Source organism: Symphalangus syndactylus, chromosome 3 (genome assembly GCF_028878055.3).
Source record: "Symphalangus syndactylus isolate Jambi chromosome 3, NHGRI_mSymSyn1-v2.1_pri, whole genome shotgun sequence".
NCBI classification, from domain to species: domain Eukaryota; kingdom Metazoa; phylum Chordata; class Mammalia; order Primates; family Hylobatidae; genus Symphalangus; species Symphalangus syndactylus.
This window is the reverse complement of record NC_072425.2, coordinates 50183280-50197150: the sequence shown is the minus strand read 5'-3', so window position 1 is coordinate 50197150 and position 13871 is coordinate 50183280. Positions and strand designations below refer to the sequence as shown.

Genomic DNA, 13871 nt, shown 5'->3' with positions numbered 1-13871 from the left:
CCTCTAAAGTTAAAACAGAAACTGACACATTAGTAAGTAAAGCTTTCCTCTAGGTAAAGATCAGAACTCCAACTAGCACTTAACTCACTGGAAATATCTTAGAGTCTCAAAATTCACCGCTTTGAATCCCTGACAAGAATAAAAATTTTATATTGAAAACTGTATGCTATTCAAAACATTAAAATAGAAACATCTCAGTTAAAGCTTACATTTTTTAAATCTTTTTTATGCTTCTAAATTTATTTTTATTCAAATATGGATACCAACAATAACATTTATGTCAATGCCTTCCATTCAGTTTTGAACAAATAGAATTAGGGGTAAGAATAACGTGAGTACTTCCAATCATTGAATGTACTTATTTCCAGCATTCCATTTGTATTGAAAACATACCTGCTCTCAATGTCTGTACATTCTTTCTTTGTACTGCTCCTTTCACAGCAGGATCTTCCATCTCAGTGCTAGGTTGAATGGGTTTTAAAAGAAAATGATTCATAAATCATATATATTTTATACAATATGGAGTTAGTGATTCAAAAAATATACATAATTAATTACCTTCAAGGAAGGATGTTTTGCAGGAGGCCCTACAAAGCAAAGGGGATATGTCATCAATTATATCTGAGTATGACTGGGCCAACCAAACATTCATGCAGTGTTACTATCGAGCTGAGTTCTCATGCCTGGCTATAAAAATAATTACTTAAGGTTTTGAGGGTTCTTCTTGGCTTCTTCTTTCATTGCCTAGGACAGCAACATGACAGAAATATAATGAGGAAAATAGGAATATACGATTCCTAAAATGCCCAGTTTACATTTCAATAGTGAGATTATGTTTCAAATGCCTATACCTAAAATAGAAAAGCATGGACATCACTGTGAACACATGGACTCATGGGGAGAAAAGGCACCATTAAACAGAGGTGCAAATCAAACCTGAGGGAATCAATGTCAAAGTTGATGGTGAATGTACAGAGTATTTTAACTCAACACATCAGAGGCATCGCTGCCAACACGCCACAAACAAATTCCCCTTGTCCTGTCACTAAGGAAATACACAGTTGGGATGACAGTTCAGGTGAATGTGCGATTCACCTCTCATCAAAGAAAGTGTTCTAAATTGATCAGCTAGGATACACACTTATGAAATGACAGCTAATCAAAATACTCATTTTTCCCATGACCACATGGGCTACTGCAGCACCTACATTTCTCCTATCCCCTCGTTTGGCCTTGAATTAGAGCTCCTTGATCTACTCATGCAAGGCGGTCCATAAAACACATCAAATAAACCATGTCGAATAAGCTTCCAATATAAAAATATTTATCAAAAAAGAAAACACTGAATTACCACAGACTTGCTGGATACAAATATACTTTTATATTGCAAAATTAGTGCAATATTCATTGAAAATGACAATTTTCATATTTACAGAATGAATTTTATAATATGATTGCTTCTAAAATTAGCTAAGTTCAGTATATCATCTTACACTGTAAAGGACTTTTATAAAACAGCTATCAAAGAACTGGCTGTCTCAAAAAAAATTAGCCAAAGCATCTATATACAACTTAATCATATCTAATTCACTCATGTCAATGAAACTTCTTTCTCTGGGGCCTGACAATTATGAAGTGAAATGAGCTGCTGTGGTTTACCCCAATTCTAGCACTCCCTCCTGCCTCCAGTACCCTCCACAGCAATAACCTCTTTTGTGAGACTGGGCATATGCTGAAGCAACTGGAAGTGAGTTGTCTCAAGTTTACTTGGCTTTAACTCCGAAGACCCCCAGCAAATTTCTTTTTTTCCTCCCTCCTTGTCCTTTCACAATCCCTCTTCCTTTGAAAAAGTAATCTTTAGATCTGTTGTCCTGATGCTTCCCTTCCTAACTGCTTTTTGTGGATAATTGTGACCACTTTTTTCATCTGTATTCAGCAGTAGTATATACCTGTAATCTCTGTTTTCATCTCATTCTCCTTCCCGTGGCTAGAATCATGCTCAGAAATAAAAGGAAATTAATGCTTTCCCTTGATTCTGTTATTTTTTAAATTGTTGTCCAATGGTTCTTTTTCCAGATTTCTCTAAAGGAAGACTATTTCCTTGCTATTCAGAGCTATGTCCAAGGACCAGTACCAACATCACCTGAGTACTCATGAGAAATGCAGAATCGATCAGAATGTGCATTTTCCAGAAGCTCCTCAACTACTTCATGAAAATTTGAATGCCCTGTTCTACACTGATGTGCTTCCATATTGGTTTACCCTAATTGCCCTTTTTGGCCTAGCCTCAATTTCTTCCCTATCATTTCTCTGAATTTAATACTATATTATAAGCCATAATGTTTCTAATGAACTTTTAGTTAGGCGATACCTTCTCTAATTAATTTCTTCTCCACAAATCACCCAACATTATTCTTTTCAATTATGTTAATTTGACCTATATGATACTATTCCATGAGGTTACAACATTTTCTATAAAACTAAATTATAGCCACACATGGCCAACCACTTTTGGTGATGTTCATCTATGGTAGATAAAACACAGGTCTGTGTGGTAAAGTACCTCAATCCTTAATCTCTCCCCAGTAGTGAGGATGACAGCAAGAGTAGGAAAATGTTACTCTAATTGTCTCACACATTTTGGTACTGGAAGCTCACTTTATCTTCCTTCCTATTTCTAACACCCTGTTCTTCCTTCTTCTACAGAACAATTTGACTTTACTATCCTCCACTACACACAACTGCATATTTTTTAAATTTATTCCATGTACTCTCTGTCCTCCTCATTCTTTCTTTCTCTTTTATTCATTTCCTCTTCCCTCTCTCCTGACTAGTCTCAGGTCTTAGAGTATCTTAAAATGGAACTCATAACTCAGTTCCTTTAGTGGTACTCCCACTAGAATCAACTGCTGACCCTTGGTTAGAGACACAACTTATCACCATTTTACTTCTCCTTTACTTATTATACAGTTAACAGGACATTTTCTTTAGCTATTAGACTATATGGGTGCTCATATTTAAAAAAAAATCAAATGACTTTTTAAATAAAACATGGTTCTCACCTTCTCCTTTTCCATTGACTATTCTGTTTCCTTTTTCATGGGAAGGTCCAGGTAAAGGCTCTGACACTTTCTCAGGGACACGCTGCTAAGGTAATATCAATAATTAGTTTCCATTTTAAAAATTATAATGAGTTACATCCAGAGTTTCTTATCAATCGCTTTTTATGAAACTGGGTCTCACTCTGTCAACCCAGGGCTAGAATGCAGTGGCATGATTATGGCTCACTGCAGTCTCAACCTCCTGACCTCGAGCAATCTTCCCACCTCAACTTCTCAAATAGCTGGAATTACAGGTGCATACCATCATGCCAGGCTAATGTTTTTATTGTTATTTTTGTAGAGACAAGGCCTCACTATATTGCCCAGGCTGGTCTCAAACTCCTAGGCTCAAGTAAACCTCCCACTTCTGCCTCCCAAAGTGTTGAGATAACCAGTGTGCACCACCACACACACAGCCCTAACCAATTTCTTTCAATAAACCTCAATGTTACCCAGGCATGGTGGCTCATACCTGTAATCCCAGCCCTTCGCCAGGCCAAGGTGGGTGGATTGCTTGAGTTCAGGAATTTGAGACTGGCCTGGGCAACATAACGAGAACACATCTCTACACAAAGATACAAAAAGGAGTCAGGCATGATGGTGTGTGCCTTTATTCCAGCTGCTCGGGAGGCTGATGTGGGAAGATCACTTGAGCCTTAGAGGTGGAGACTGTAGTGAGCCAAGATCATGGCACTACACTCGAGCCTGGGCAACAGAGCAAGGCCCTGACTCCACAAAAATTTCAATTTAAAATGTGAGAACTTAGGAAGATACAAAAAAAAAAAAAAAAAAAAAACAAGCCTAATTGGTCAATGAGATATGAGCTTAAGCCAAGAAAGAAAAGAAACAACATGAAGTACAATAAAGTACATGGAGAAAGAGATCTATAACAGAGCATTTTGGTCTTTCCTCTCCCTAATAATCCTAATTAATATTTATGCTACAATTAGTTTTTTTGTAAGTACTTCTATGATAGAGTTTATTACTATAAGACATTCAATTACTTAAATATGGTCATCTACCACTACCTGAAAGCACATTATTGCCACAGAGAGAGAAATCTGGAACTTTCAACTTTCCACCTAGAAAAAGAATTGGTCACCAGAATTCTAAAGTGTAATGTATGGCTTGAAAAGGTATATTTAATAGAACATGAGTTGGGGCTAATAAAAAGTGTAAGAAATGTTAATCTAAAATCACAATGTTAAGATTCCAGTTGAATGATACTAGAAAATACATTGTAATCCTCTTTGCTACTGATGATGTATTTCTAATTTATTTCCTATTTATGGCATAATTTATTAACATAACACATCGAAACTTATACATCCTTAAATATTAAAAAATAATACAAATGTAAGCAATATTTTAAATATTTAATCGTTAGATATATGAGGTATATTACTTATAACATTCCATTATATAAAAATTCATTTGTCTATTTATTCAGCTTAAACAACTATTAAGGCTGAATATCTCATGCCTGTAACCCCGGCACTTTGAGAGGCTGAGGCAGGCAGAACACTTGAGCCCAACGGTTAAAGACCAGTCTGGGCAACAAGGCAAAACCCCATCTCTACAAAAACCACAAAAATCAGCCAAGCATGGTGACACAGGTCTATAGTCCCAACTACTTGGATGGCTGAGGTGTGAGGATCACCTGAGACCAGGAAATGGAGATTGGAGTAAGCCAAGATCTCACCACTGCACTCCAGCCTGGGTTACAGAGTGAATCCCCATCTCAAAAAACAAGAATTAAAATGCTTCTTACATGGAAGACTATATTCTAGGAACTCCAGGATATACACAGATATGTTTACTGACCTCCAGTAACTCATGGTATGCAGGAGCTTTCAATGATTATTTGAACAACTAAATATAAAAACTTCTGAAACTCGAAATTTCAGAATGTGATATAAGGACTTTGAGCAGTTATTTTATTTTATTTTTTAAGATGTAGTCTTGCTCTGTCACCCAGGCTGGAGTGCAATGGTGCGATCTTGGCTCACTGCAACCTCCGCCTCCTGGGTTCTAGCGATTCTCCCGCCTCGGCGCCATCATGCCCGGCTAATTTTTGTGTTTTTTTTTCTTTTTTTGGAGACAAGGTTTCACCACGTTTGCCGGGCTGATCTTGAACTCCTGACCTCAGGTGATCCCCCACCTCGGCCTCCCAAAGTGCTAGGATTATAGGTGTGAGCCACCACGCCTGGTGAAGTAAATATTTTAAATAAACTACAATGACAAAATTATGATGTTAAAGTCTTACCATATTGGTATTAAGAGTCTCTGCTTCTAGAACTGGTTATTTGCAGCAAAATACATGTTATTCAATTAGATAACGTGTTTTATATAAACTCTTCATGGACAACTTATGAAATACACAAAAATCCCTTTGTGATACAAATTTTGAGAGCATAAATTTAAATTTCTACATTTCCACAATTTATATTTTTAAGTCAGATACAGTCTTGTTATGTTGCCCAGGTTTTTCTCAAACTCCTGGGCTCAAGCAATCTTCCTGCCTCAAACTCCCAAGTAGAAGGGACAACAGGTGTACACCAACACACTCAGCAATTTTTCTACAATTTTTAATATTTTTTAATCTCACTACAGAACCAATAATATAAGTAGAGAAACAATCTCTCCTAAAAACTATAGGATACCAAAATAATAAGTTTCCATGAAAAAAAACCTATATGCTATGTGCTGAACATTTTTGTAACTAAAAGGTACCCGGGGGATTCCATGATTACTGCAAATAATTTGATCCACTGAAGATTTATACAGGCATAAATATCATGAAAGTCACACTCGTATGATTTAAAAGTCAAAGTGTTAGTATTTATCCAAATAAACCTTAACCAAATTTCATGTTTCCTCTATCGGAGAAAGCATTCCTAATGTGATTTTCCTGTCACTACTTATTTTCCAGTTCATTTTTTTCAGCTCCCCCATCACAGTACTTATCAATCTTTGTTAGTTACCAAAGTTAAACAAATTTTTTGAATCAACTAGCCATATGTATGTTTTTCTCTGACCAACTTTCCATTACCACCATAAAATAATGATAGGTATACCACTGCTAAGTTTCAAAAGTAAATACTATGCAAAACTACATTCAGAGTGAGAAAATTAATTTTACAAGAGACCACTTTACCTTAGTAGCAACACGCAAGTCTTTGTCATGTGATGCAGGCAATGAATCCACACACAGTTCATGGAAAATGCTTGAGAGCAAAAATACACAATGAAAATGAGCAAGTTGATTTCTTTACAATTTTTTTAACTGCCAGTTTATATCCAGCTTCCCCCTCAAAAAAGGAAAACATAATCTGGGGAAAAGTCAGTGATCTACTTATTAAATTATGATTCTTGATATAATTAAAATATGTCCTCTGTTGTAAAAGATTTTAGTTACCTATTTCTGCCTCCACCTGTCTAAATCTATAAAATAGTCAATGAAAACTAACCTTGAGCTCTATAACAAATAGTGACAGTCAGTATATTGGCAGAACCTGACAACAATTTACCCTCACAAATTATCTGTCCTGAAGCTGAACTTAAAATTCAATTAATGGATGGCATAAATTTTGTTACCTAATCTGGAAGAAAACTGATGTCCTAAAACAAGGTAGAAAGATCCACTGTCTCTTTTCCATGATCTATCTCTGGTTAAAAGACTAATCTGCTTCAATTCAAAATGGCAGTCTTGACTCCTCAGCATGGAACCCACTTAGGAAGGTCCTATTGCTTTCCTTTGCCCTAAATCACTACAGGGAATCCCCTGCAATACTTGAAATGTATGAAAGCTAAATGTACAAAAGTCAAATAACAAAGGTCTATGTTCTTATTGAGAATATTTTTCCCAGAAAGATTAAAATATTAACAATTATTAAATCCCATTTTCACTCTATAGGACCTACCTTATTCAGGTCCACATAAACTAGCAAGCTCTTAAAAATTTTCATAGGCACTCAGATACCCAAGGAGAGAGACTGCCAGAAAAACGGAGTCCTGGTAGTGTACCTCTATTTCCCTAGGTACTGTCTAAATGTCTTTCTTCCTGTGGGCTCCCACTTCCAGATTCCACTTCTGCAGGGCTCCACAGAAGTCTCCAATCTTCAAATCTTCAAATCTATGAAAGCACAGATTCCTGAAAGGATGGCCTCAAATGACCAAGTGTAGGAGCCCTCTATATCCCTGCTCCTAAAAAACAAGCTAACTGGAGTCTCCATCACCTGCCCCCAGCATAGACACACTACCAACTACCCAACTGAACTCCATGACTGATTTGCCAGCCAGTCATGCCCCTGACCCAGCCTACATGGACTTGGGAAGGACATCAGTGAATTGGGAAAAGAGGCAGAGGTGAGGAGACCACCTGCCCTGTGCCACAGATCTATGTAGTTCACAATCTCCAGCCCCTTAGTATTCCAGGGGCTCTAAGCTACCCCTCTCTAAGTCAGGATGGAAGTAGATGATACCACATTTCTATCTGCTGTAGGCACTCCTCCCAGTGTCTCAAAATGTTTTAGCATCTTTCAGTAAAAATCTTCAAGTTTGTCAGTCCTTGATAAATAAAAAAAGCAGCAAAATTTTTAGAGCTCCCTTGAACCTTCTATTTTAATGTGACTTTGTAGATAATTCCCAACATCTTGTGTGTCTGTCATCCTTATAATTTATCGATTGATAATTGTTTCTCTTCAAAATTGGCCTTCCCCTGCTCATTCCATTCTTACACACTTCCATTGGGTTCACTAGCAAATTCCACACTCATTCTATCCACTGGGTGCATGAGACTCACTCCCGTTTGTATTATTAAAACACATGCCAATAGGATATAAAAAGAAGGAAGAGTACTGGGCTTTAAAATGACTACAAATCTCATTTCTGCCAATTCCTATGTCTTAAAAAAGCATCCTAATATTTTTGAGTCTCAAGTTCTCTATCTAAAGAATCACTTGACTAGAATGTTCAACACACGTGAAAATACTAGAAGGTATTTTAATTCATTCTAAGATTCCTTAAAATTCTGTAATTCTATGTGCTTTTGATTCTGTCTATAGCAAAATTGGGAATACATAGCCAGAAGAATTTGAAAAAATAATAGAATAAAGAAGCACCAGAAAATCAGAGAAGAAAGTTTTAAAAAATCAAGACAAGATTATAGAAAATTCATAGAAAAAGAAACAAGACTTAAAAAGTATTATGGAAGTAAGCAGAAATACTTGCCTAAATGGAAAACAAACCTGGGATGTCAAATAATTTCTAAGACTTGCCTAAATTTGCTTTTGTAAAACTTACAGTCCTATGGCCAAAGCTAAGTCAGATCTGCCCTAAAGACTTTGATTGTAAAAATAAGATACTGGTTACCACTGAAATTGTTAAATTTATTAGGACAAACTCTTGGACTAACCACATTCTAACAACAACCTTAAATGAGAGTTTAAAGTATTTAAACTCTCATTAATTTAGGCATTAATCAAATTAATGAATCTGATTAATCTGATTCAGACCTATACCTTGATCCAAGGGCTGCACAGATATCTATCAATCTATGCTGAGGAGCAAGAGAAGGGATTTGGAAGGCAGGCAGGCTGACGATCAAAGTGGGCCAGCTACTTTGTTAACTATGGGATCATGAGGCAATTAATCAACTGCTCTAATCCATAGTTGTTTATTTAATAAACAGTGGGTTATAGGAACACAGATGTTGTGATGGCTTTATGAGATGATAAATGCATAGAACATATTATGATGTCTAGCCCAGAATACAACACTCAACCGATATTAGTTTCTTCCATCTATATTTCCCTAGTTAACATAATTTTTAAAATCTATAAAATCCTACCTGACTGCAGATTCATCAGAACTTCCAACATCTGTTAAAGAAAAAGGCAACATGCATTTTAAATCAATAATAAATGTACAGAATATTAAAAGCATAAGAATGCACAGTGATGCATGCCTGTAATCCAAACTACTTGGGAGGATGAGGCAGGAGGATCACTTGAGGAACCCAGAAGTTTGAGACCAGCTTGGGAAACACAGCAAGACTCTACCTTCATAAAAAAAATTGTGCACACTTGTGTGTATGCTTTAGATCTGTTTTTTGTTGTTGTTGTTGTTTTTGTTTTGGTTTGGTTTGTTTTTTTAAAGCATAAGACTGATGCTTTGTTACAAAGAATTCCTTTGGGAGCATGCCTGGGACCTTATTAGAATTAACATTAATTATACCTATTGGTAAGTAATTAATACAGTAAGAACTGTTGCTTTTCTTTGTTTTTACTAAATGCAAAGAAGAATAAATTTATTAAAATTTGATATCTACAAGTAAACTGCAGTATACAAGTCATCCTGGCCAAACCCTATGAGATTGAGTAAAAATGGTATTGTTAGCAGAACAGGCGTGATGAGTCAACAGTGTCAAAGAGCATGATTTCTGGACCAAAATATGAGGGGCTGTTAAAACAGAGTATACAGTAGTACCCCTTATCCACTATATGTGCAGAAAGACATACTTGACATGTTCTTCTCTGCTGTCACGCCACAGCAACAATCATCAACAAAGGAGGCTTCTGTGACCAAATGTGTGGAGAGTTTTTCCCCACCAACAAGCATGCAATCATTCCTGCTGATGACACAATGCAATTCTCACACCCCATCTGCAGATAACATCAGATTCAATTTAATTTATAAATTGAACTTTATCATAGATATGTATGTATAGGAAAAAACAGTTTGTGATTCAGTACTATTCGTGGTTCCATGCACCCACTGGGAGTCTTGGAATATATCTCCCACAGTTAAGGGGGAACTACTGCACTTATTTTGTTATAACACAACACAGCCTCTTTAGACCTTCAGTTAAAACTGCTCAGTTTATGGTAAAACACCCTATCACCAGAAGCCAGCAAAACATAGGAATCAGACCAGAAACAGGAATCCTTGCAAAGACTTTCCAGCCACCAGTGGAAAAGAGCTCAAAAGAGATCAATGTATTACTCTGGCTACTACTTTTTGGGGAAGGTGCTGGGTGGTTTATTTAGTTGTAGCTATTTGCTCTGCCCTACATATAACAAGGCCCAAATTCACCTGCCATTTTACCTCCCACAGAAAAACCACTGGAAAGATCACTCCTTTAAGAGCTTATCCACTACGAACCACACCTCACATTCAGAGAGAAGCTTAAGAAACACTGGGGAGGTGTGGCAGGCTGCTGGGCAGTACTACATGATGTGAAAAATATATAGAAAGAAAACTATCAATGTCCTTTTACTACCAGAATGTTCCAATGCTTGCCCTTCTCCCTAGTAGGGGAAAAAAATTCTTTTTCACCTCACATAAAGCAAAACTCTCTTGCCATCCCTCATGATGGAATCTAGTTGTAGGTGAGTCATGTCATTATAATAGACTGTTGTCAAACTCATCCCTCAAAGGAAGAGGATCAGTGAGGAACCTATGTATTTACCTATAGCATTCACTCTCTGGTCTTATTTCTAACTGAAGGTAAGTAAGAAAGACTTTGTGATTCCAGTTTTACAAAGTACAACCCCCCTTGAACTTGTCCCCTTTCATTGCTAGAGAGTCTATCTGGACCCACCTCACAGAGCAAGAGGCCCCAGTTTGTGCTGTGTGGTACTGCATAGTGTCCTTTTCCTCAACCCTTTCCACTATGTGGCAAATACCTATACAAATCATGTTTTCTAAGTATGTAAAGCATATCTCATCAGCATATATCATCCATTACAATGATAAAGAAGAAAAGAAAAACAAAAGGACAAAGAACATCTTAAATGACTACATTCAATTATGATGACATACATGTACAAGCTTCTTTTTAACTATTCAAAAAGATATCCACTGTATTATTCCAACTATATGACTCTTCCGAAAAAAGTAAAATTATGAAGACAGAGTAAAGATCAATGGTTGCCATGAGTTGCTAGAGTGAAAGGGGGAGATGAACACGTATAGTAGAGAGAATTTTTAGGGCAGTGAAACTGTACTGTCAATAATATTACAATAATAGATACATGTCATTATACATTTGTCCAAATTCACAGAATGTACAGCATCAAGAGTGAAGCCTGATGTAAACTATGAACTTTGAGTGATTATAATGTGTCAATGTAGGTTCATCAGTTGTAACAAATGTACCACTCTCTGGTGGAAAATACTAATAATGGGGGAGGCTATGCATGTGTGGGAGGCATGGAACATATGAAAAGTCTCTGTACCTTCCTCTCAATTTTGCTGTGAATGTAAAACTGCTCTAAGAAATAAAGTTATTGACTTAAAAAAGATATTCACAGCTGGGCACGGTGGCTCATGCCTGTAATCTCAGCACTTTGGGAGGCAGAGGTGGGTGGATCATCTGAGGTCAGGAGTTCAAGACCAGCCTGGCCAACATGGTGAAACCTCATCTCTACTAAAAATACAAAAATTAGCCAGGCATGGTGGCAGCCTCCTGTAATTTCAGCTACTCGGGAGGCTGAGGCAGGAGAATCGCTCGAACCCAGGTGGCGGAGGTTGCAGTTAGCCAAGATCACGCCACTACACTCCAGCCTGGATGACAGAGTGTGACTCTGTTTCAAACAAACAAACAAACAAACAAACAAAGATATTCACTGTCTATGCATCCCAGGATCTCCAGAACAAAAATTAAAAAAAAAAAAAACAATGGCCAGGTGCAGTGGCTCATGCCTGTAATCCCAGCACTTTGGGAGGCCGAGATGGGTGGATCATGTGAGGTCAGGAGTTTGAGACCAGCCTAACCAACATGGCGAAACCCTGTCTCTATTAAATAAAAAAAATTAGCAGGGCATGGTGGTGCATGCCTGCAGTCCCAGGTACTTGGGAGGCTGAGGCAGGAGAATCGCTTCAACCCAGGAGGTGGAGGTTGCAGTGAGCTGAGATTGTGTCATTGCACTGCAGCCTGGGCAACAACAGCTAAAGTCTGTCTCAAAAATAAAAATAGGATTGACTTGGCAATGAGGGCTCTTTTTTGGTTCCATATGAATTTTAAAGTAGTTTTTTCCAATTCTGTGAAGAACGTCATTGGTAGCTTGATGGCGATGGCATTGAACAAAAGAACAAAGCTGAAGGCATCACACTACCTGACTTCAAACTATACTACAAGGCTACAGTAACTAAAACAGCATGGTACTGGTACCAAAACAGAGATATAGACCAATGGAACAGAACAGAGCCCTCAGAAATAATGCCACATATCTACAACTATCTGATCTTTGACAAACCTGACAAAAACAAGAAATGGGGAAAGGATTCTCTATTTAACAAATGGTGCTGGGAAAACTGGCTAGCCATATGTAGAAAGCTGAAACTGGATCCCTTCCTTACACTTTGTACAAAAATTAATTCAAGATGGATTAAAGACTCAAATGTTAGACCTAAAACCATAAAAACCCTAGAAGAAAACCTAGGCAATAACATTCAGGACATAGGCATGGGCAAGGACTTCACGTCTAAAACACCAAAAGCAATGGCAACAAAAGCCAAAATTGACAAATGGGATCTAATCAAACTAAAGAGCTTCTGCACAGCAAAAGAAACTACCATCAGAGTGAACAGGCAACCTACAGAATGGGAGAAAATTTTTGCAATCTACCCATCTGACAAAGGGCTAATATCCAGAATCTACAATGAACTCAAACAAATTTACAAGCAAAAAACAAACAACCCCATCAACAAGTGGGCAAAGGACATGAACAGACACTTCTCAAAAGAAGACATTTATGCAGCCAAAAGACACATCAAAAAATGCTCATCATCACTGGCCATCAGAGAAATGCAAATCAAAACCACAATGAGATACCATCTCACACCAGTTAGAAAGGTGATCATTAAAAAGTCAGGAAACAACAGGTGCTGGAGAGGATGTGAAGAAATAGGAACACTTTTACACTGTTGGTGGGACTGTAAACTAGCTCAACCATTGTGGAAGTCAGTGTGGTGATTCCTCAAGGATCTAGAATTAGAAATACCATTTGACCCAGCCATCCCATTACTGGTTATATACCCAAAGGATTATAAATCATGCTGCTATAAAGACACATGCACGTGTATGTTTATTGTGCCACTATTCATGATAGCAAAGACTTGGAACCAACCCAAATGTTCATCAATGATAGACTGGATTAAGAAAATGTGGCACTTACACACCATGGAATACTATGCAGCCATAAAAGGATGAGTTCATGTCCTTTGTAGGGACATGGATGAAGCTGGAAACCATCATTCTGAGCAAACTGTTGCAAGGACAGAAAACCAAACACCGCATGTTCTCACTCATAGGTGGGAAATGAACAATGAGAACACTTGGACACAGGATGGGGAACATCACACACCAGGGCCTGTCATGGGGTGGGGGGAGGGGGGATAGCATTAGGAGATATACCTAATGTAAATGATGAGTTAATGGGTGCAGCACACCAACATGGCACATGTATACATATGTAACAAACCCACACGTTGTGCACATGTACCCTAGAACTTAAAGTATAATAATAATAATAATAAAGGGTAATACATGGCTTTAAAAGGTATATTTAATAGAATGTGAGTTGGGGCTAATAAAAAGCTTAAGAAATGTTAATCTAAAATCTCAATGTTAAGATTCCAGTTGAATGATACTAGAAAATATATTGTAACCCCCTTTGCTACTGATGACCTATTTCTAATTTATTTCCTTTTTAATTATGGCATAATTTCTCAACATAACACATCAAAACTTATACACTCTTAAAT

The 13871-nt window shown here is 37.4% G+C and overlaps 1 protein-coding gene across 1 annotated transcript in view; it reads right to left on the bottom strand.

Annotated features, from left to right (window-relative positions):
• LOC129479169 (putative ankyrin repeat domain-containing protein 20A2) overlaps nt 1-13871 on the bottom strand; it is a 52696-nt gene that overhangs the window by 14260 nt on the left and 24565 nt on the right. Inside the window, 5 exon segments of the mRNA XM_055271851.2 lie at nt 394-468; nt 561-587; nt 3063-3147; nt 6259-6328; nt 8953-8983. Of these exon segments, the coding sequence (XP_055127826.1) occupies nt 394-468; nt 561-587; nt 3063-3147; nt 6259-6328; nt 8953-8983 (288 nt within the window).